This window comes from Episyrphus balteatus, chromosome 1 (genome assembly GCF_945859705.1).
Source record: "Episyrphus balteatus chromosome 1, idEpiBalt1.1, whole genome shotgun sequence".
In the NCBI taxonomy this organism is placed as follows: Eukaryota; Metazoa; Arthropoda; class Insecta; order Diptera; family Syrphidae; genus Episyrphus; species Episyrphus balteatus.
The window spans coordinates 3,393,903-3,418,512 of NC_079134.1; the positions used below are offsets into that span (position 1 = coordinate 3,393,903).

The 24,610-nt window shown below is 31.8% G+C and overlaps 2 protein-coding genes across 8 annotated transcripts; one reads left to right on the plus strand and one right to left on the minus strand.

Moving 5' to 3' along the window:
* The first annotated feature begins 1,451 nt into the window (after positions 1–1,451).
* On the plus strand, positions 1,452–2,756 carry LOC129906811 (uncharacterized). The gene has a single exon (XM_055982739.1). It carries the CDS (start codon positions 1,619–1,621, stop codon positions 2,687–2,689), a length of 1,071 nt encoding a protein of 356 aa, XP_055838714.1. The 5' UTR covers positions 1,452–1,618; the 3' UTR covers positions 2,690–2,756.
* Positions 2,757–7,348: 4,592 nt separating this feature from the next.
* On the minus strand, positions 7,349–23,604 carry LOC129919190 (blastoderm-specific protein 25D). Of its 7 annotated transcripts, none has more exons than XM_056000041.1 (10): positions 15,261–15,386; positions 14,906–15,184; positions 14,608–14,816; positions 14,342–14,546; positions 13,651–14,091; positions 12,293–12,666; positions 10,789–12,224; positions 8,486–8,906; positions 8,305–8,419; positions 7,349–8,246 (listed from the first exon to the last, which is right to left on the minus strand). In XM_056000041.1, exons 2-10 carry the CDS (start codon positions 14,961–14,963, stop codon positions 8,011–8,013), a joined length of 3,495 nt encoding a protein of 1,164 aa, XP_055856016.1. In that variant the 5' UTR covers positions 14,964–15,184; positions 15,261–15,386; the 3' UTR covers positions 7,349–8,010. The 7 variants fall into 7 exon arrangements, with proteins under 7 accessions (XP_055856016.1, XP_055856028.1, XP_055856022.1 ...); XM_056000053.1 differs by having other exon boundaries at positions 14,906–15,066; positions 15,261–15,368; XM_056000047.1 differs by having other exon boundaries at positions 14,906–15,066; positions 15,185–15,337.
* Between the last annotated feature and the right edge of the window lie 1,006 nt (positions 23,605–24,610).

Here is a 24,610-nt window from a genome sequence, read left to right on the forward strand (position 1 = left end):
GGTAATTTTATCTTGGCTAAAATTTAGCGCGAGCAGCGTACCAGGCTTTAATTTAAAATCAGGAAAAATCAACAGAAAATAATTTGAATTAGCAGTGAAAAAACCGTCAACACTGCTCTTGGAGTCAAGAAAAAAGGACAGGACAGTAAAAAGTAAGTGATAAATGAGTGAAAACTCTCCAATTTTTCGCTACAGCTGCGTACTGAAAAACGAAAAGCAAAACGAAATTTTCCGTTCAAGCCTGGTACGCTGCTCGCGCTAAATTTTAGCTCCCATACAAATTATCAAAAATGTTTAGCCGAGATAAAATGGATCCCATACAAGTTATCGATAACTTGTATGGGAATTTTATCTCAGCTAAAATTTAGCACGAGCAGCGTACCAGGCTTCAGGGGTCAAATTACGGCACACGATTACGATCATACGTTAACGTTTTTACTATTTGTGTCTCTATTTAATTAGTAAAAAAAGATAGAGACACATAGCAACCATACGTTAACGAACGTATGCCGTAATTTGACCCCAGGATTTCGTTAACGAAATTTTGTGTGGAAAATTTCTTTTCGCTTCAAGCCTGGTACGCAGCTCGCGCTAAATTTTAGCTCCCATACAAATTATCGAAAAATTTTAGCTGGGCTAAAATATATATTCGCGATAAATTTTAGCCGAGATAAAATTCAGTTACAAGTTATCGATAATTTGTATGGGATCCATTGTAGCATAAAGCCTGGTACGCTGCTCGCGCTAAATTTTAGCCAAGATAAAATTCCCAGACAAGTTATCGATAATTTGTATGGGACTCATTTTAGCTTGGCTAAAATTTTTCGATAATTTGTGTGGGAGCTAAAATTTAGCGCGAGCAGCGTACCAGGCTTTAATTGAATGAAAAAAAATACGAACTCGAACATCAGTATTCAGTTGTTGAATATTTTTCATACAAGTACCCGTACCGCTACCGCATACCTTCCAGTGTGGCCAAGCCTTAAGAACAAAATTCGAAACCAGAACTTTAAAGGCTTGGCCACACCGGAGGGTATGCGGTATAGCGGTAACGATATTTGTACTAAAAAAATTAAACACCTGAACGTTGATGTGTCAGTTTGGAATTTTGTTCATACAAGTACCCTCACCGCTACCCGTACCGCTACCGCATACCCTCCAGTGTGGCCAAGCCTTAAAGGAATGTCCACACTGGAAAGTTATGCGGAAGTGGTTAGAGTATGCAAAAAATTCCCACCTGGAACAACAACATTCAAGTTCGGAATTTATTTCATTCATTTATTTACCATCATCTACCGCTCCGTATCCGGTGTGGTCATTCCTTAAAAATTCGCTTGTTGCACTGTACATTTCAAGCACTGGAACTCTTCTAAAAACTCGAAGCATGAATTATGTACAAACAGAACTAATTTTTTTGTCTCTGTTGTGATTTGTCATTTTGATTGATGACAGCACATTTTTTTCCCTCGTCCTACCTCGTCCTTCTCGTTTTTTTCCAGTAGGTACCTATCTTTTTGAGAACAAAAAAACAAAATTTTATTTAGGAACAAACTTTTTACCAACCAGCCACAAGGGTTTTTTAACAAATTAAAAAAAATAAAACCCTTTCGAAAGGATTATGAGCACAATTGATTTTGAAATTGAAGAAATAAAAAAACTGTGCCAAAATGTCGTCGAAAACTCAAAAATAATTACATGCACGCCAGTGCTGGTCCGAGTCGATATCATACAAACCAATAGTCGCCAATTAAGCGTATGCCTACGATTTCCCGAAAACTATCCTCAATCACCGATTCTTGTCGAAATCAAAAGTCGAACACTATCTGGAAAGTTTCTCGATGCGTTAGCCAATCTTGCCGAAAAGAAAGCAAAGGAAATTCTTGGCAAACCCCAAGTGATTCATGTGCTCAAGTTTATCGAACATTATTTAAAAGAGAATCCACTCTGCGTTGCCTATGATGAGATATTAAATCTCAAGAAATCTCTAGGAAGTAATGCCAATGAGTTGTTGAAGTTGAAACAGAAAACTTCGAGTGTACATTTGGTTGTTAAGGGCGGTCATTATTTCTACAAGGTCAAAGCAGACGTTCCAATCGATTATCCAAAACAATGTGTTGTACTGAGAGATGCAGAAACAAATTTGCCAGCGGTTCTATTAAGGTATCTTAATGGCCAGTCGAAAGAGATAGCTCGGCAATGTGTTGAACCGCCTTTACGAGTTACGAAAGATAAAAGTGCTCAGCCATTTCAGCCGGTTCCAAGTCTGTACAAATCATTGCAGTTTTGCATTGATGCTACGCTAGACTTTTACGAAGAGAAATGTCCAATTTGTGACGAGGCTGTGCTGCCGAAGGATTCTACTGATTTGATAACTGACGATACTAGCGATATGCACTGTGAGCGAGTGTATTGTGGTCATTTATTTCATCAGGGTTGTCTGAAGAAGTACTTGCAAGAGCCACCATTTCCGAAAGGTGGAAAGAATTGTCCGGCGAAGAAGAGACATCCACGTTCGGATAGTAGTTATTCGAACAATTTGAAGGCTATGATGAATAATGAAGAAATGACTTGTGGGATACGATTGGCTCATGATCGATGGGTGCTAAATGTGAAAGTAGCTGAAACGAGATGGGCTCAGAAGCAGGCCAGAGTTCGAGAACTGGAGGAAGTTGCTGATTTTTTGCAGTAAAATTCAATCATATTTTATTCATTTTATAAAATCGATGTTTAAATAATAAAATTTTATTCATAACTAACTGCAACGAACTTTTTTTTTTTTTTCCTTATTTTGTCAGATTTTTTTTCAATAGTTTTTGTTTTTGCAGGTCTCTTCTGTTAGGAGTTAGAAGTAAAAAAGTCAATCATTAGGTTTTAAAAAGTTGTTAAAATTAAGGTCCCCATGATTGTTAGTAAATTGAGAGAGATTTAATTTAGGATTGGTAAAAAAAAATCGAACACAAGCTAACAATCAGGCATGACATTACTATGTTGCCCATAATCTCGTAAAGGCCCTAACTACAAAGTTTTCGATTTTGATTTTTTTTCCATATTTGAAATTATGGCATTGTCTCTGATTTATCTCATTAATTTTTTTAGGTCTTAAATAAGTCAAAAATTCCAAATATTTTTGAAATTTTTTTTCATTTTTATATGCAAATTGCGGTATTTGATTTTATGTTTTCCTTTATAACTCAGAAGTATGAAAAATGTAGTTAGGGCCTTTTTACGAGATTATGGGCAGTATGATAGAAAATGCTAAAAAAGTGGGTATCACAATTTTGTCTGGTTGTCTCTATCTCGAACTGCAGCCCACTGACACTATATGCTTATTGCTTCAAACTTAATACTAAAGAGTTTTTGGTAATTCCCTACGGAGGGAAATACATTTTTTTGGGACCAAAACTAGCTGTAGGTAAGGTACTTGCCATATATGACTAAAATGGAAATTTTTTCTCTCAAAAACGGCTTCAACAATTGAAAAAAAAATACGTGCATTGTGGCAATTAAAATCCTAGTTTTAAAATTAAAAAAAAATATTTTTTTTTAGCCGATTTAAAGGTAGAACAGTTTTCTTGTTTTCTCACTTTCTCATAAATTATTAAACCGATTTTAACGAACATTTTTCTACAGAAGCCTCTGAGTGGCAGTAATATTAAGATTTATAACACCCTCAGTGTTGTCATTCTTAAAAATTAATTTTTTTTTTTTTTAAAATCAGATTTTTAAAATGGGACATTCAATTTTTTTTCCAAACTTTGATTTAAGGTGGATTAGAAATTGCTACAAAATGGCATACAAACTTTATTTAATTTTTTCTTTTTCAAAATTATTTATACAAAATTAATTTTGTAAAAAAAACGCCCCTAACGATTTTGAATTTTTTTCTTCTAAGAATTTAAATTTCATACTTGTTTGGAGCTCAATTTCATTAAAGAAGTTTTTTTTCTTTGAAAAACGAATTTTGTGTTTTAAAATCAGCTTTATCCTGAGTTTCACTTTGAATTTTTTCCGCCCGAAATATTTTTGTTCGCTCGTAATTTGAAAAAAAAAATTTAAGTGAGAAAAGAGCTGTTGACTACCTAACATATTACCTGAAAAAAAAAATACGGGGTGTTTTCCGAACGTGCACAACTTTTCGCCCGGGACTCAAGAAACCAATAAAAACTGTTTCATGCTCAAGCAAACCAATCTCGAAGGACTTTTTTAAGCATAATTTAGTATTTGAGTTGAAAGAAACTGATGTGTAAAATAACCGTCATATTTTATTAGAAATAATAACGAAAAACTGTTTTGGACTTAAGTTGTTTTAGCAAGGAATAGCATATTATGTGGAATATAGTTTAACCATATATTCTCTTTTACGAATTTTGTAATGGCTTATTTATTAAAAATTATTCTTAAAAAAATATTTATTTACATGTAACATGTATTTATTTTGCATGTTTAAGGTGCATAGTCATATTATTCTCTATCATTCTTATTTGGGTTGGGTCACAAACCGTCAACAAAAAGAAATCTGGTCTGTATGTAATAATTCCTCTATATTTGGCAAATATTATCCGAATTGAAGACTTGAATATTGTTGTAACAATCAAAACGATGCAAATTTTAAACTCAGCCAGATATAACTACACCTGCCATCAAACAGTGCATACAAAAACTTCTTAAGTTCCTGGACTTAAGTTGTTGTTTTTGGAATAACCGTTATAATTTTAATGGGGAGGAATGTATTATCTTATCTTCTTTTTACCTAGAATACGCATCCACCTTTGAGAAACGATGTTCAGCAAAAAAATTAATTTTGAAAAAATGCGACTAAGTGATTTTTGCAATGAACGATTCAATTATAAGAGCAAGTTTGTGCGACTCAGACCTGTATTTTATTTTTTTCAATGGAACGCACTTTCAACGAAATCAATGCAATTTCCATCTACTCGGGAAGAAGAGCATGAGTAGTTCTAGTAGTAAATGTACTCGATCATCTAATCATCAGGAAACTACCACCTTCAATAGAGCGGGGCTATCGTTTTAGCTGAAGGAGAACAGATTTATAGTATAGTCACGTAAACATGAAAAACTGGTACTATTATTAATTATATCCAATCCCGCAAATGTTTGCAAAAAAAAAATATTTGTTGTTTGTTTTTAAATTTTGTTTGTTTGCTTTTCTTTTAATAGTAAACCATTATATATATATATATATATATAATATACGATTAGTTTAGTATAAATTAATATTTGCATAAAATATATAATTCTTACAGATTCGTTGATACTTTCTTTCTATATTTTTGCTGCTAACAGCAGAATGAATTATTAACAATTATAATTTATATTTTGTTTGCAGTGCTTTATTATAATATTACGTACTTAAAAATGTCAATACTTTTGTTTTCTAAAATTTATTAGAGTTATTACATAAATTGAATTTGAACATGCTTGTGTTTTTAACTACTTTACAACATCTGACTTTTTTTTGTCTAAAAGAAATTTCAAATATTTTTAATTTTGTTTTTTATGCACAATTTTTTTTTGTTGAATAAGAATTTTTGTTATCAAATAGTTTGACTCTTTTTGAGATCTTAAAATAATAATTAATAAAAAAAAAAAAACTAAACAACATCATTCCACTATAAGCAGGTAAAACTAATAAATATATATGATAAAAAGTTAAATAAAATTTTAATAAGAATCGTGCGTATGTTTTCTTTTTTTAATAAATTATGCAGTAAGCATATACACCGAACACGCATTAAAATATAGTATGTTTTTTTTTCTTTTAACAAAACAAAAATTATAATAAACATAAAGTAAAACTTTAAACAACTGTGTAGTAGAGTAACTAAAGCAAATTATTAGGGAACCCGGCCGAACAGTTCTGATTTTGACGATTTTTTTTTTCAAACGTAGGTAATTAAAAATACTTTAAAGTCTATAGATTAAAAATTGCCGGTGTTGCCGTATTGTTTTTTTAAAATTAAAATTAATTTTTTTTTAACAAAACCATTTTTTTTGCTTAAATTTCATAAAACAAATGATAGCAAAAGATTCTCTAGGTAATTTAAGGAAAATAGATAAAAGGCAGTAAGGGACAATCTTCCATCGTTTAAGCGATAAATGCAATTTTCTAACATTCTGACCTCAAACACAAAAAAAATATTTAGAAAACAACGGCAACACCTAAAATATTTTAAAATACATTTTTAAAAAGCCAGAAGCTCATTCTTATCTCTTAAATTTAAATCCACTAAATTTAATCAATACTTTTTGAAAAAATGGTCCTCAAACTCAGAATTTTAAAAAAAAATGTTATTAGAAAAATTTAAAATGACTTTTTTCCAAACTTTTTCTAATAAAATATGAATTTATTTAAAAACAATTTTTGGTCATAAATATTATCAGTTGAATTTCGAAGCAAAAAAGGTAAAATATATCACAGTTTTGAAAAAAAAAATGAAAAATTACTTCATTTCAATGGTTTTTTTTTTATTAAAACTGAATTTTTGCATTGAAATAATTAATTTTCTCAAAGACTGTGGTAAATAGGAACTTTAAATTTTTGCTATTTAACTTTCAACAGTAAGGGTTATTAAATGAATAAAAAATAATTTTATGTTTAGATGTTGAACTTAAAAAAAAAAAATAAGTTACATTTTTTTCAAAACTTTTATTAAAAAAGTTCTTCGAAAACGAAATACTTTTTGATTTTTTTCATAAACCGTAATACATATTGACATTTCCTTTTATAATTTGAAATCATAATAAATGCGGCCAAAAAAATTTGAAAATAAATACATTTTATATTACGACCAAGTTTAAAAAACGACATGCTAAAATTTTTTCAATAATTTTTTTTTTTCAAAAATCTGAGTTCAATTACCATTCTTTCAAAAGCCGTTCATTCAATGAACTTAATTTTAATTTTACATATATGACTAAGCTTCTAGCTTTTAAAAAATGTATATTTGAATATTGTAGGTGTTGCCGTTGTGTTCAAATATTTTTTTTTGTGTTTGAAGTCAATTAATAAGAAAATTGCATCTATTGCTTAAACTATGGAAGATTGTCCCTCACTCCCATATATTTTTCCTTGAATTTCCTAGACAATCTTTAAGCATCAATAAATTTATGAAATTTAAGAAAAATTTTTGAAAAAAATTTGTTTTTGTTCACAAAAATCTTCAATTAAATTTAAAAAATCAAAACGGCAACACCGGCAATTTTTAATCTATAGACTTTAAAGTATTTTTAATTACCGACGTTTGAAAAAAAAGATCATCAAAATCTAAGCTGTTCGGCCGGGTTCCCTAATATTGCCAATTTTTGAGCTTTAGTTACTCCACTAGTGTTTTTCTTTAATAATTATTATTAGACTATCTAATAGAATGAAATTTTATCTCTGAACAATATTGATACAATCTAGAGGACTTTCGTTGATGCGCAAACACACTTTCCTATTTCCTATCACTTTCATAAAAATCTCTTAGTTGAAAAAAAATATATATATATATAACTATATGTATTTATTTAATAATAATATTATAATAATAATTGCGTGAATGTATCCAGTCGAACTGGGATTATTCAAAAAATGAATTTGGTTGAATTAATATCTTTTTACTTTTTTTTATGGAAAAAAAAAGTTCTGCTGGCCACGATTGTTTTCATTATTTTTGTATTTACATTTTTTTGTTTTCTTTTTGAACAATTATTTGCTGTACATTTAAAGAACGTACAATTGCTGAACTACTATTCTACACATCCTTTTTTACTTTGCTTATTTAAAATTATTATTCGATAAATAATAAAAAGATCAACATAAATGTTAATGAGAAATAGTTGCCGAATAATCGAAGTTCGACTGTGGACATTCGTTTTATTTCTTTTTTTGCTTTTTTTAAATATACCTGATGGAATAATATCCAGCACTAGAAATTATGTTACTATTTATGGTTATTTGGTGCTATTTTAAGTAAGTAAAACTATTTTTTGTTTGTTATTTTTTAAGGTTTAAGGCATTCCTGGTAGGCCACTTAAGCTCTGGTGCTGGTGTATTAGATTGACGCGACACATTTGCTGCTCCAAGCGCTGAATAGTAGCGGTTAAATGTGAATTTTCAACGTAAAGTTCTTTGACGAGAACATCAGCGTTTGCTAAACGATTTGTTTGCTCAGTCATTATCATTCCTTGATTTTCAATTCGATTTCGAAGTTCTGACAGTTCAAGGTGCTGTTGTTGCCATGATTCTAAATAGAAAAAAGAATCAAGTTCGGTTTGATAAAAAATTGGTATTATTTAACTTACGTTGCAACAAAGATTCCGTATACTGATGTTGTTGTTTGATAACATTTTGTAAATGTCTATTTTTAAGCTCAAGATGATTAACTCTCTGAATGAGAGTTGGATGTGCTGCCGCTCTCTATAAAATATATAACATAGTGAAATCATATTCTTTTATCAGCCAATTGAAAAAAAAAAAACTTACAGCATATGCCTTTTCAAGTACAGGTTTTGCTTCCTGTAATTGTTGAAGTTCCATTACTAGGCCATCACGTTTAAGTGACAAGTCTTTTATTTGATCTTTTAATTGAATTTCAAAATACTTTAAGCGTTTGAGTTCTTCCTTCATTATATTTGGACTCGAACAAGTGCTTGAAGCATTACCCGTTGACTTTTGAATACTGTGCGTTGAGGCAACACTCTGAGATTCAAAACTTTTTCCCGATGCTGTTGACGAGGAGTCTTCACAATCTTTTGTAGCATCTATATTAGCTACTTTTGGAGTGTTTGGTTTTTGTATAGGCGATATGTTTTTAGGTTCATTAGTTTGCGGTACACCTAACACAATCGAATTTGATTGTGTTGTACTGAAAACTGTTGTTTCCGATGTCGAAAGATTATTTAATCTATAAATACGTTTGTAAATTTTAAAATAAAATAAGCCAAATATTATTATTAGATGAACTTCTTCATAATACAAAAAAAAAGTTGATAAAATAGAATAACAAAACCTTTGAAATTACATATAAAAAAGTAAATGAAATGGGGGCTATCAATAACAAAAATTTGCCTGGGAATGTTTTAAACACGTAAATGATGCTCAAACGATTCCCTCGGGATTTATAGCTTTGCACAAGAAAAGTAACAAAGCTCATAAATCAAAATAAAGCGATTTTGTCACCTAAGCACTTAACTCCTTCGTGCTCAGGCACCAAAATTGTATGGACTAACCAAAATACATATAGAAGGGTATCCTTTGGGATCAAGATTCTGCTTAATAAATGCACTCTATTATATTTAGGCAAAACGTATTGTTGAGCTTTTTAAACCATTACTTGGGTCGACAGAACAGAACAAGATTAATGGAGTCAATACACTTTGTGTCCTAGGTGTATAAACCAAATTCGCACCCCTGTGCCTATCAAGTCACAAAAAGGAGGTGTGCCAACAGAGGGTTGAAACTCGAAGAGCATGAAATATTGTTGAGCTTTGATGTTGAATCACTTTTTAAAAAATGTGCCTGTGTACATGAACTTTTACCATCTTCCCGCATCAATCTTTCATCTTCCACAATCAATTTGATGCGAAACGTCCAGGGTGAGTACAAAAATACTCTCTTTAATTTAAATCTGGGCTAGTCCGAAAATATTTTCAAATATGTCTATAAACAACCACAAAAGCCTTAAAAGTTATATGGGCAATAAACTTTCCTAGGGGAGCTAAGCCGTCATTTTATAGAATTTAGTGTTGTCTGGAAATAAATTCCGAGGGAGATTCACAATCGCACAATAAATAACAGATGAAAAAAATATTTTTTTTTTTTAATCCTGAGAAAAAACGTTGAATTCGGCATCATACAAAACCCATTAATATATTGAATGTCAGGCTTCCATGTAGGCTAGTATGAAAGAATCTACAAATTCGTTAACACATTTCAAGATAAGTTTAGATCTTGATTACACAAATGTAAGAGATTATAAAATATAATTCGCTCTGAATTTATTTTTTGGATGAATACAGACTCCATTTAAACTTTAAAGTCTCATCTTAATGCGATTCTCGTTCTCTAAAAAATAAACCATAATCGTTTGGTGGTTTAATTCACAGCATAAGACACGCATTTTTAAACCCAAATCAATCGAAAAAGTGAAAGCAATGTGAAAACTATTTACTCGATTCAATTATTCACAGAACCAGAACAGTATTCCTGGTTCACAGACATGACCTATAGCTATAGAGGACAACAATGATATTTAACCTCTATTGGAACTGATTAACTGATGTAAGTATACTCCTCGCTCCTGAGTATAAACAGAACAGAGTAAATCAAAACAAAAAGTTTCACCTTTTATTTTTCTGAAAGCAAGCTTGAGTGCCAAGAAAAATCCATTTTTAGGTTTTTCAACAAAAATCTCTGCTCAGCATTTTCTTGAGAAATTCTTCATTTATTTTTCTTACAAACTGAAAAATGAGTATAGAAGTTTTAGAATCTAATCAATCACAGATCTGAAGATCCTTTTATTGATTAAAACATTGCTTCATTTCTATAATTTACCAATTCCACAATGATCAAACAAAAATAAAACAACGAATTACATTGTAATATGTACATATGAACAAAATTAAACAGATGATTTTTTATTTCCCTCCACATCTTAAAATATATGTTTCGCTTTTTGTTAAAAATTTGAACCTAAAAAGTAAAAGTATACATTTTATTCATTCCCATTGCCAAACACAAAGTATGACTTCAAACACACACACAACAAACTCAAATAAACAACTCACCTAGATCTCTGTGTTGTGGGTGACTTTTGTAAATTATTCTTCTTATATTGCGTTATTGGAGACTGAATTGTACTCTGATGCCAAAGATAGCTAATTGGTGAACTCGCTGGACTTTCCAAATCGGACATTTCTCCGCCAGATTGCATTTCAGTGGCACCAGTTAGAATTTCCACACTCTCGCCCAATTTAATTTTAAGATCCTCAATCTCACTATGTAGCGATGCAATTTCTTTGGCTTTTTCTTCAAAGATCTCTCGTGTATTTTGACGAAGTTGCTCTGCCTCGGCTTCCAAATCAGCATATTGTTGTTCGAGTACATCTTTTTCTTCAATCGGCGACAAACGACCATCTTTACTAAATTGTTCCTCGTATTCACGTACTTTCTCGACCAACTCTGTAAACTTGACATCGCTTTCCTTTTGTTCATCTTCATAGATTTTTCGTTCTTTGTCGAAGAGCTGACGTTCCTCGGAGAGTTTTTCCTGCCAATAATCTTCACAGTCTTCATAGGCTTTTTGCATTTGTTCAAGACTTGCTTCCAATTCTTTGCAGCGAACTTCTAAAGCTTCTTTTTCCTTGCTTAATGTTGAAATATCGACACTTGAATCGGCGGTGTTTGTTGACGAAGGAGTTGTACTGCTGCACTTTAACTCACTTTCAAGTTGGGAAATTTTTGCTTTTAAACTGGTAATTTCTTGATCTTTTGCTTCAAGTGTAGAAATTGTGCTATCTTGAGAGAAGCCTGAAGAAGTACTGGGTGTTGAGGTTACATTCAAAGGATTATTCAGTTCAGAGTTTAATGCAACCCAATCGCCGCTAGTATCACTCTCACTATTTGCATCAGTATTACACCTTCGGAATTTACCCAAACGCGGACTTTCTTCGGTTATCCTCGTCTTACTTGGAGAATCGCCTCGCCTTTTTATTGCTGCCGAAGCATGTTCAGGATCTTCTTCGGTACTTGATGCAACTGTTGCTTTTTGAGATCTCTTTGTCTTTGCTCGTGATATTTCAAAGTTTAATCCTTCCACTTCGGCAACCAGTTCGTCATTTTTATCTCGTAAATTTGCATTTTCCACTTGTAGACTTGTAATCTTCTCAATCAGTTCCAGCATCTCTTCAGTGTCTTTTTCATTTTTCGATCCTTCGTCATTGCGACTTCTCTCCTCGGATTCGACAATTTCCTTATTCAACTGAATGTTGGCCTCTAGAAGACTTGTAACTTGTTTTTGCAAAACTGTTTGTTCATTCTCTAGGGCATTGTTTTCTTTTCGGAGCGATTCAGTTTCGGTTTTAAGTTTGGTTTCTTCTTGTTCCAACATTTTAATTCGGGCCTCTAAGCGAGCTGTCAGATTCGACCAATTTTCTCGGTCATTTGCCATACGAGCTGTTAAGTCGCGCACTACTTCTGCATGTCGTTGTTCTAATAGTCGTATCTGTAAATATGTATATTAAATATCAATAAGTAACTGTACATAATTTATTGATTTTTTTTTTAAATTACCTCTTTTTTGGTTGTGTCTTCTAAATTTGCATGTCTTTCATCTATTTCCTGAGCCAACATTATAACTCTCCGGTTCGCGTCTTTATTGTCAGCATGCATTTTCTTATTCTCTTCACTTAATTGAATGTATGATTGTTTTAATGTGGAGAGTTCGGCAGATTGCAGAGCTAATGATGCTTTTAATAGTGTTGTTTGTGCTTCACCACACAAACCTCGTAGTTCTTCTTCCAAGACTTTTGACAATTGTAATACATTTACTTCGTCCTCATCAAAACCAAGACTTAATAAAAGTCCTTTTGGACTGGTGATGTTGGCTCGTTCCCACATTTCGATTATACTATGCGTCGGGACTGTGTCCAATTGTGCTGGAATATCTAAAATAGATTTATTACAATTTTGAAAAATTATTTTTTAAGTTATTGATACAAATATATACACGCATCTAAACACAAATGATAAATAAGACAATTTCTGTTTACAGTATTACGGGAGACCAACAGAATTATATTACTAGGACGTTCAGTGGTGGTAACATTTTTTTCCTTAATACAAAAATCTTGAAGGTGAAGTTTTTCAATGTTTTTTTTTTTTAATAGCTAAATCTAGATCAATTGAATAGCTTCCGTTTAAGATTCTGCCATAATCGTTCTCAAATTAAGTTAGAGCAAATACCGCAGAATAGTTTTCCAAGCTAACTAGATGCCAAAATTATCGAAAAAAATAGAGAAAATACCTTTGGCAGTGAAAAAAAAAAACTGCTACATTTGGAGTATGAGAGTTTCGAAATTTCAGATTATCAAACTTTCACCTTCGCACAAATAAAAAAAACTGTGCCTGGGAAACGCATCACATCCAATGAAGAAAGCGAGGCGATCGTAGATGGTAGTATCAAAGCCTTCCAGAATCTCACTTCCGAGAAGCAGTTGTAATATTGAAAAAACGCTGGACCAAGTGTGTATAAGTATATATTGTCAGTCCGTTCCACGTTACAGCGATGAACTTAACAAATTTTTTGGTCTTTAAAAATACTTTTATTTAAATGACCACCACTGCAATTTTTAAAAACTGAACAAGCACGATCTAAAGAAGACAACATCGATTTTTGTATGAGTGTGTGTATGTGTGTATATGAAACAAAACAGGATCTATATGCGAAAAGCCATCACCAATGGGCGTCTCTTCTGAGAGACACCTACATTTACACAGTGCAGTTGCGAGCTTAATTTTAAATATTCAAAATATAACGGTGCGATAGATGGAGCTAAATACAAAACAATAATTAAACAAATTAAACAATAAAAGAATGAAAAGAAAAAAATACTCAATTATTATCTGGAAGACAAGAAAACAAAACAAACCTTTCATATTAAATTGCTTATCATCATTAACAGCATGAGAAAATCTAATTGAATTATTACTCTCCACCGACGACGAAGTTTTATTGAAGGGTGTTTTATGCCCAACAAATTCAAACAAATTATTAAATTGCCAAGTTTGTTGTTGTGGTGGTGGTGGGAGCGGTGATGTTGATGATAATTTTGCTGGTGCAAATGTATTATTGTCCCCACAACTTATTAGACTTATGAATTCACTAAAAGTAATTACTGGCTCGGTTTTGATTTTATTAAGCTTTTCAAATACTTCTTCGGCAACTTTTTCGGCGATTGTGCTCACAAGTCCGACACGTTCGCACACAATTTGCAGTTGATCACAAGTAAAGTAATATGTACCGATTTCGCTTCCGTATTCTTTCCAAATGTCAAGGATTTTATTTGTCAGATTTTCGAAATCTAAATTTCCTATTTGGTATAATATAGTAAATGTAACATGATGATGGTTTTTTTCTTTTAGTTTTGTTAAATTAAAAAAAAGAAGATATTGAGAAGGGAAAAAGTGTATGCCTGTGTTTTTTATGAATTCCCTGTCTTCAAAAAGTGCATATAGGCTTTGATTTTATGTAACTCTTCGTATTAGATACAAGCTCTTGTGTCGTTGAATGAAAGTTATGGTGCTAGTTAATAAAAAAGTTAAACAAAATCAGGTACTTACCCAAGGATTCAACGCTGCTAGTGTTGTTTAATTTATTGGCTGCCTTAGACGCTCTGGCGGCTTTAGTTTTCTCCAAAATTGCATCTCTGACACGTTGATTTTTCTGGGCTGGAAGTGAAGCACATCGTTTGAGCTTAGCCCCTCCACTAAGTGGCCGTCTTCTATGTGATGATAAGATATCACTCTGTGATGATGATCTTTGAACCTTTAAAGACATTTTGATATTTTAAAGATTTCCTTAAAAAAGTAATTAATAAATAATTTACAATACTATTGCTGGAATTAACTGTTTCTCTATCTGGATCATCAGATTCTGATGGCGATGAATCGGATCCAATAAATTGTGGCCTAGAGCGTCGACCGTATTTTTTTGCTCCAACAACAAATTTTGGAGAGACTTCACGATCCGATGATTCGTTCTGACTATCTGGGAGTTTGTCGTCTTCAGGCTCATTGGTGAAAATGAGCGTGCGATCTGGAAACAAAAAAAATTACTTTTAGCACTGTAGTTTACAAAAAAAAAAAATTGCTAACATTGTATTTGTAAGCTGAACTAAACCTTACCGAATAAAATAATTAATTCATCAATAACTGATTGACGGTGAAACAAACTTGTACCCATTTTTTTTTTTTACTTTTTTTAAGATTTGGATTTCCTTAATTCTTGAGAGATCTTAGCTTGATCAATGATTTTTCAAAACTGACTTAATAATTCAAAACGGCTTCTGTTTAAATAGAAAATCAAACTTTCAATAATACACGGACACGATGCTTGTTGTTGAGAAGGACAGTAAATGGTGGAGGACACACATTTATTTATCATTTCTAGGAATTTAAAAATACCTGTATGGGGAAGGATACACATCTTTATTAATGAAAAACAATATCTCATTAAACTTATTTGCCGGTAAATAATTACCTGCATTGTTTAGATACAAACATGTTTGTGCGTGAGATTTTGTTATTTTTAAGCTAAAGCAATTTAGTTATGACTCAGACTTTTATGATTTGTCAGTAATTATGTTTGAAATAAGGACTTTGAGATTAAAATATTTTTATTAAAAAAAAAAAAATATGGAGAGTGTGAAGAAAATACGAAGATCATTATATTGCAGGGATTATCAACAAAAATATTTTTTTGAGGTGAGATTATTAGTTTTTCATTTTGTTATATTTTTTATAACAAAATACATACATTTTTAAATATGTAGATACATTATTATGTATACACAGTTTGCTTACTTTGTTATATATTTGCTAAGTGTATCCTTTTTGTTTGGTATCCTTGATGTTCTCACATTAGATAATTAAGGTGTGTATATATTTTTAAGTTACAATTTTTATTTGGTGTCATTTTGTCTTTGTATACAGCCAAAAAACATTTTGCAATATTGTTGTTTAACATAATTTTTTAACTTTTAAAAATCAATTTTTCTCCGTGAAAGAAAAATATTGACTTTCACTATAATTTTTTTTTACAAGAAAAGTAAACAAATGATAACACCGGCACCCAAAAAAAAAAGTGTCATGAACCAGAAACCAGACCTATCTTTCTATATGTTTTTGGGCATGCTGAATCCGAATTTGAAGTCCGTTTGGCCCCATCACCCTCCAGTTTTGAGCTGTGAGTGCATTTTGTTTGAATTTTTATGACTTTTTTGGAGTTTTTTGCATTTTTCTCAAAACTGAAGGGTGACCGGGCAAAACGGACTTGAAAATCGGATTCAGCGGTCCCAAAAACATATAGAAAGATAGGTCTGCTTCCTGGTACATGAAACTTTTTTTTTTGTGTGCCGGGTATGACAGCGACATGTCGCGACAGTGCTAGCACACAAAAAAAAAAAGTTGTATGAACCAGAAACCAGACCTATCTTTCTATATGTTTTTGGGACCGCTGAATCCGAATTTCAAGTCCGTTTTGCCCGGTCACCCTCCAGTTTTGAGAAAAGTGTAAAAAAGACCCCAAAAACTACCTTTTTTTGAGTTTTTTGCATATTACTCAAAACTGGAGGGTGACAGGGCCAAACGGACTTGAAATTCGGATTCAGCATGCCCAAAAACATATAGAAAGATAAGTCTGGTTTCTGGTTCATGACACTTTTTTTTTTGTGTGCCGGTGTAATTGTTCTCTTAGATTTTGTATCATTTCCGGTACATGTACTTGTAATATCAGTTCTAACAATTAAATTCATAACAAACAAGTGACATCAAAATGAGGAGGGGTGGCGATTCCTCCAAAAAAAATCCGGTATATAGAGCTGGACTACAAAATCCCCCTTAACCACTTGAAGAACCTCTTAATGAACTCAAGGAATGAAAGTTATCGAAGTTAAAAAAGTGCTTAGGAAAGATGAAGACAACTTAATCCCTACAGGCGCACAATGGGGCAAAACTAAAAAAAGCTGGCATTTAATCAAATCACGAAGTTGAGCGTTGTTTTGAATAACCCAACTTTTACTCTTCGAAATATAATAGAGAATTAAAAATGAGAGAGAGAAAATTAATTTAAACCGCGTGGTATTCAGGAGATTGTCTCAAAGGAAGGTAAAGATAACTTTTGGGTAGAGTTTTTACCACTTTTTATCAGTTTGGGTTGCTTCAACAAATAGTGTACTGTTTATAATTTTATACTTGTGCTAAGTTGAATCTTTTTGAAATGGAATCAGTGAATCAGTGGAATCATATGAAAAATATTCATTCAAAATATTTTAATTCCTAGTCAAAAATGAAAAATAACCTAAAATAATCTGTTTTCTGCACTCTTCTGAAAACCTTTTTTTAACGAGAAGAGAGAATAGGGGTAATTTACTTCTTCTCCATTCTTATATAGTTGAGCAATCGTATTAAGGCTGCCTTGAAAATTGGACGTGCCAAATCTATTCCATATAACTTATATTTTTCATTCTTTAAAACTATTTTTAATAATACATAAATTAATTATTATCTTTTCTTTTAATAATAAACTGATTATTTGTAAAATTCGTTAAAAAAGATAATTTGTAAAATAGTAAAATTATCATTTAGTTATGTAAAATATGAAAAGTTTTGTTGCTACTTTTTGCTACACTGTGAGAATTGTTCATTTTTAGTTGGTGACGTCATTTTCTATAAATGCCAGTTTTTTAGTAAAAATTGAGAGTGATAAAGACATGTAAATTATTAAATTCATTCATTTATTAAATATGTATTTGTTTATAATAAAATGTTTAAAAAATTAATTGAACAAATTTGTTGAGGATTTTCGAGAAGTTTCGAAAATCTTAAAAAAGTGTATGGGTGGTAACCCTAAAAATGGACGTGGCCAATCGTGCCACCTTTTTGCCATTTTGCCCCATTGTGAGGGGTTCGATTTTAACTTTTGAAGGTTAAACTGTAAGGTTGATGAGTATTAACCGAATCCAATGCAATACACATTGTGATTTTGCATCTTTACAATAACATACAAATCCTACAAAGGCTACTTTCTTTGCTTACCGCAGAACACAACCAGTAAACAAGGAAATCCAATTCTTACCAAAAAAATAATATTCCACATAAACAAATTAACATAACTTCAAACATTTAGGACGGAATTCATAGTCTTAACTCAGGTTGAGAAATATCTTAAGCATTCGCTCAAGCAAATCCTTATTCATAGTCATCACTGGAATCGAAATTTTTCTCAGTGAACGTCTGGGGAGGCTTTTTTACTTGAGGAAACGCTTAAGTTTTTTTCAGTCAGTTGACATTAAAACGTAAGTGTCATTTCCAGCGTTTCTTTTTGAAGTGAAAACTTCTTTAGTATCGTAGTGATTTGAAACAAGATGAAACGAAAACGCGACACGATTTCAACTTGTTATAACTTTTTTGTTTTAATAGATAGATGAATGAAATTTGTACTGTAGATAGGTAATTAAATAAATTATAATTGTACAAAATTTCAATTAATTTCATATTCAAAATTCGGAGATAACGGTAAAAAGATGTTCTTTTCCAACACACGTTATATCTTTTCATCTAGTGCACATACAAATTTGATTTAACTTTAATACGCATGCTGATAACATAACCTTTTATTGGATATATCACACATAACGTTACGTGCTCCACAAGTTCTTAAATTGAAAAAAATTTAAAAATACCTGAAAACACCTGTGGAGATCTGTTGGCGATGACCAGCTACCAGTGTAAAGAGTACCGCAATCTCAGTCTGGAAATTCGACATGGTTGACTTTAAAAAATTCTAACTTCTCTTGAAATAAGATTTGAAATAAGATTTATACATCATTATACAAGGTGAAACAATAAGCTTTCACATGGTATAAAATTTTTTATAGGTTGTCAAACAAAAAAATTGATTTAATAGCATGAGAACATAAAAATACAATTTTTTTTTGCTTTTTTTTTATGAAATTTCATCGAGTTCAAAAAAATTTTAGCTCTTTTTGTAGATGTCTCACAGACCTGGTCAATATATATTTTGAGCTAAGACAAAAAGCTTTCAGATGATATAAAATTTATATAGGTTGTCATATAAAAAACATAGATTTGAAGGTGATAGAATAAAAATAGATAGATTTTTTCTATTTTTTTCAAGAAAAATGATTTTTTAAGGTTTCACTTCTACCACGTGTGAATTGCACACATGATTTTTTTTTGTATTTAACATAAAATAAATGAATCGCTCCTAATCTCTAGCTGTCGAAATTATGTAATTTGGCACTCAAATTTACTCTTCTTAAGATCTACATCCTAACGAAACAAACATTTTCATGTTATGATCTCGAATATATAGTCAGTCAAATAAAAACACTTATTTTGCTAACTGGCGACGTTAATTCTTGGAATGTTATTTGGCATTATCGAATAACTTACCAAAAAATAACATTGACATTACTTCATGCTCAGCAACAAGGTTTTCTTCTTCATCATGGATTATAGATTATCTCTATAATAGTGATCAATACCCCATTATGTATACCCTTACTAAGGCTCCGGTAATGAAACAAGTGATTGGATATATCAGAGGAATAAAACACCTATTAATTAATATTTTTTCATAGTTAGGACATTATTCACTGTCTAGGACATTAAAATGTCGAAAAAAACTTAATTTAAGGTAAAAACTAAGTTATAAAATGAAAGAAAAAACTTAACTTCTCTTTGTTCAGTCAACGTCGCGCAACCGCTTTAAGTTTAAATAAAGACTTTCCAACTAATGTCAATAAAGAATCCACTGCTTACCATTCAATTCTTCAAAGTCATCCAATCGCAACCAAAAACCGAAAAATGTCATCACCTCTTGATATAAGTAACTTCTTTGTTAAAACTTGGTCAAATCTTGCGGGAAACTCTAATTTTTCTACAACTTCGAGTCTCTGAAAAACAGCTTTCTTAACTATTCTCCCATTAATATTTCTAACCTCTTGGCTTAACAGCCAAGCATTTTAAGATCCCAATTGGAGGCATCGTACTTGATTGTTGGCAAAAAGAATTAAAAGCGAAAAAGCAGCAGAGAACGTATCTCCTTTTCGATGCTGAGAAATGGAGGGCTAAGAGCTAAAGTGAACCAAGTCGCAAAAAGTGAATTCGGAGATATAACGAGTTTAAGTAAATACGTTGCCATTGAATCTTATGGTGAATATTTTTTTCGAAAAAATGACAATTTCAATCGAAACACTTTTGGAACTTTTTTTGACTTGGTCCGTTTCAGCTGTGAAACCTTCGTATGCAGGATGTCAGTAAAGCTAAAATTTTATGAACTGGTTAAGATAGAATTTTTTCCTATTTTTATTGAGAGCATTCATAGGTGTAATTATCAACTATTTCAGTCTTATCAATTCTTTACACTGGTTCAGAACAAAGTGGTGAAAAAACAGAACTCATAGCTTGTGGACTAAAAGAACACACTTGAATTTTTTTTCAACGGCCACTCCCAGTCACCCTGTTCCGAGCAAAAGTGTATTGTTTTCTATTTAATACAGTAGGATTTCTTTTATATCTTCGGAAAAAACTTTAATTTTTTAATTTGGTGACTATGTCAAAATAACTATGGCACGTGGAACGTTTGGACATTGAAGAACTACTCGACAAATTTTTCTAACCAAAACCAATGCTTAACGAGCGAGAGGAAAACTCCAAGTGTGAAAAAGTTGGAAATGGATTAAACTAACTTGACACATATCCACAATACGAGGTACTTAGAAAGCGAACTCAAGATGCTCACTAAATCTAAAAATTTAATGTTGATTTTAGACTATCAGCGTAAAAAAAAAAAGACCTATTAGACCCCTTAGAACATTTTTTAGCATTTATAAACCCTAAAAAGCAATTGTAAATTAATAAATTTGCTTATCAAATTTGTATCTATAAATAAAATATATGTAGGTGGTTCAATACTTTCGAGTCTATTCTTATTAGAAAACAATAATAATTTATCAACCTGCCTATGTTGACCTTCTAATTCTCACCTTATTGCGAATTTATTAAAACGACAGACAAGTGCAGGGCCGTAGCGAGGGTCCAAGCCATGGTGGGGGGAGGGGGGAGATTCAGTGAAATGTCGACTCATTTCATGAATTTGCCGACTGCATCCGAAATTTTTTTTTAATAATATTGGGAATCAAAGTTTTAGAGAACAAAATATGTAAAACTATAATTTTCACGATTAAGCATATTATATTATGTAATTATTAAAATAATAATCTTTAAGAACAGAACAAAAAAATAAACATTATACATTCTTTAATAATAAAAAAAAAAATTTTTTGGTAAACGAAAATAAATTATGTATTAAGCCACAATCTAAAATTGTTCAGGAAACCCAAAAAACAACATTATTCTAGTGAGTAAATGTATGTGTTGCACAGTTTTATTTTCTCTCTAGTTTCATTTGCATACACGATAGAATAACCAAAATGGTACCAAAACGTGGCTCTTAACTCATAGTATATTTCAACATCAGTCATCATAGTATATGTATTTCCACATAAGTCATTTCGAAAAAAATCTCGCTCAATACATTTTACGGGAAGGTATCGATATTTTGAAGAATATAGCAGCATCAACGAATTTAACCTTTCATTCACCCATGGTCGTACGCAAATAATTGAGAACGATTTTAAGTTTACTAAATGACCGCTCACAAGAAGCTGACGTTTCGACTATTTCTATTGTGGCATTGGCTCTTAGAAGCCAGTATTTTAAATTTTTTTTAAAAAAGGTTAAAAAATGGTTAAATTATCTTTCACGGGTGACGTAAAAGTTTGAAGAACTCTTTTGAACTCTTTCCTATAAAATGTTTCCAAATTAAAAAAAAAAAGCGGTTTCAGGATTTCAATCAATTGTCTTTGGAAACCGACGAGTTCTATGATGTTTCAAAAAATCATTTTCAGGATTAATATTTAATTTTTCAGCAAATGAAGATGAACTTTTTATTAATGCATTTAATTGAATGTCATCATCGTTTATTTGTAGAAATGATTTTTATTGTGTTTTGTATCAACAGTGAAGCATCAAAAACGTATAAATTTTCCACTTCTAGATTTTCTATTAAATTTTGTACTTTGAACAACTGATAAAATCAAAATCCAAGATTCTTTTGAGGGTTCGTATGGTAAATTCTTTTTCAGAATTCTTTACTTAATGTAGCGTATTTGTAGGTTCTATTCTATCAAAATGCCAAAGGAAAAGGATAAAATTCCAATCTGAAGAATTTGGAAGCCAATTCGACCATGATTATAAGACGCGACAGGAGCTAACCAGAGGTTAAATACACCTACATATTATGTCTGTTGAAAAAAAAAAAATGATTTGGCGATTAATTTGCCGACTCGGAGAGCACCTCACGATCAACATGACGACTAATTTGCCGAATCGGCAAATCGTACGCGACACGAGCTAGTCAGATTTTAAATTCATACACTATGTACGTACAAAAAATGATTTGGCGATAAATTTTTTGCCGACTCCGAAAATCGTGTCCCATCTACCCCCCCCCCCCCCCCCCCCATAACCCCTCTCGATACGCCCCTGGTCAAATGCACAATAAATTGAGTATTTAAAACTCCCTTTCCCTACCAGAAAACTCTTCTTCAGTAAAATAACAACTTTTATGTGAATATAGATTGCATAATGCGTAAAGAATAATAACATTGCATTTTAGAAATCAAAATAAAACTATAAACATTCTTAAAATCTTGTGAGATCATAATGATTTCGCCTCATATAACTAACCTAGGCGGTGTCTTTTACTTTATAAGGTAAATCAACATTAAAATAAATGACGTAGTTCATTTCATAGTTTCGATTGTTTTACGTTTGCTGAAAAATCTTGAATAAAAGTAAAGAAAAAACAAAAACAAATTGAGAATTGGAATTGCATTCTTCACAATAAGTACTCTCTGATTATGCAAGCAGCAGCTAGCAGCAACTAAATACATAACACTCTTATTAACATTCAAGTGTAAATAAATCATACCAATATCGAAATAGGAATATACATCTAATTAGTCAAATTCAAAAAAGATAGAAGGTAAAAAGGTGTACCACCAACTTACCCCCAGGTGGCGATGACAATGATCCATCGATTTCTGTCCCAAGAAAGTTCAACAGTGCTTCTTTAAAGTCACCAAAAGAAATCCGTGACCTTGGGTTCTTGATGAGGTTTTTAATAATAACGGATCCGCGATCCTGTAACTCGAGCATTTCGCATAATTTACTCAAGGCACTCTCGTCCAATGTGCCACTATGATTTGTGTCGCAGCTGGTGAACATTTGAAATAACTTTTGCTCATATGGGTCGGATGATACTTCCATTTTATTCATTCTTTTGGGTCACTAGACGCAGTAATTTTGATTTGCTTTTAACATGCAGTAGTTTTTTTTTTTTTTCTTTTTGTATTTTCATCAATCAGTTAGAATATTATATATGTATTGAATTTATTGAGTTTAAAGAAAGGGAGTTCCATGTGTGTAGGCAAAGCAAAAAAAGGCAAAATCAAAAAGAGAATAGAGGTGAAAAGTATAAAATCCAATTCACAACGACCAACGCAATCGACTTTTGATTATGATTTTCTAATATCCGATATTTTAATTCTTAATAATAACTTCTGCACAAACAAATTTAGCATAAAACAATTATGTATTTTTTGATAACAAATATTTATAATAATTTAGGCAGATCTCTTTTTTCTTGTGTGTTGTATTTTATATACACATTTCACGGAATTCCCGATTAGTGTAGTGTAGTTTAATTTTCTTTTTTTTTTTTTTTGTACGTGTAGTTGCCATTGACAGTTCGCAGAAGGGAAAACAGAAAAAAAAAGTATATTTTAACTGTTCATACATGCAGTTATGCGGGCAAAACAAAGTAGAAAATAGAAAGCTGTTGGTCTCTTTCGTGGTATAAATGTCAGAAAAACTATCGAAATCGAAGTAATAAAATATTTGTATCGATAAACTAGATGACCAAGGTGACCAGCTTTGTATATTTATGGGGTCCGTTAATTTTTTTTTAAAGCCTGATATGCTGTTCGCGCCTGGTACGCTGCGCGCGCTAAATTTTAGCTCCCATACAAATTATCAAAAATTTTTAGCCGAGCTAAAATGGATCCCATACAAACTATCGATAACTTGTATGGGAGTTTTATCTCCGCTAAAATTTAGCGCGAGCAGCGTACCAGGCTTTAGCCGAGATAAAATTCCCATACAAGTTATCGATAATTTGTATGGGATCCATTTTAGCTGCTCGCGCTAAATTTAAGCTCCCATACAAATTATCGAAAATTTTTAGCCGAGATAAAATGGATCCCATACAAGTTATCGATAACTTGTATGGGAATTTTATCTCAGCTAAAATTTAGCGCGAGCAGCGTATCAGGCTTGAGCTAAAATGGATTCCCTACAAATTATCGATAACTTGTATGGGAATTTTATCTCGGCTAAAATTTAGCGCGAGCAGCGTACCAGGCTTCAGATAAAATTTTTCGATTATTTGTATGGGAGCTAAAATTTAGTGCGAACTGCGTACCAAGCTTGAGCTATTTAAGGCTTGGCCACACCGAAGGGTACATGCGGTAGCGGTACGGGTACTTGTATGAAAAAAATTCAAAACTGACACATCAACGTTCAGATGTGGAATTTTTTTCATACAATTACCCGTACCGCTACCGTATGTACCCTTCGGTGTGGCCAAGCCTTTAAGCTATTCAAGTTCAAGCCTGGTACGCTGCTCGCTCTAAATTTTAGCTGAGATAAAATTCCCATACAAGTTATCGATAACTTGTATGG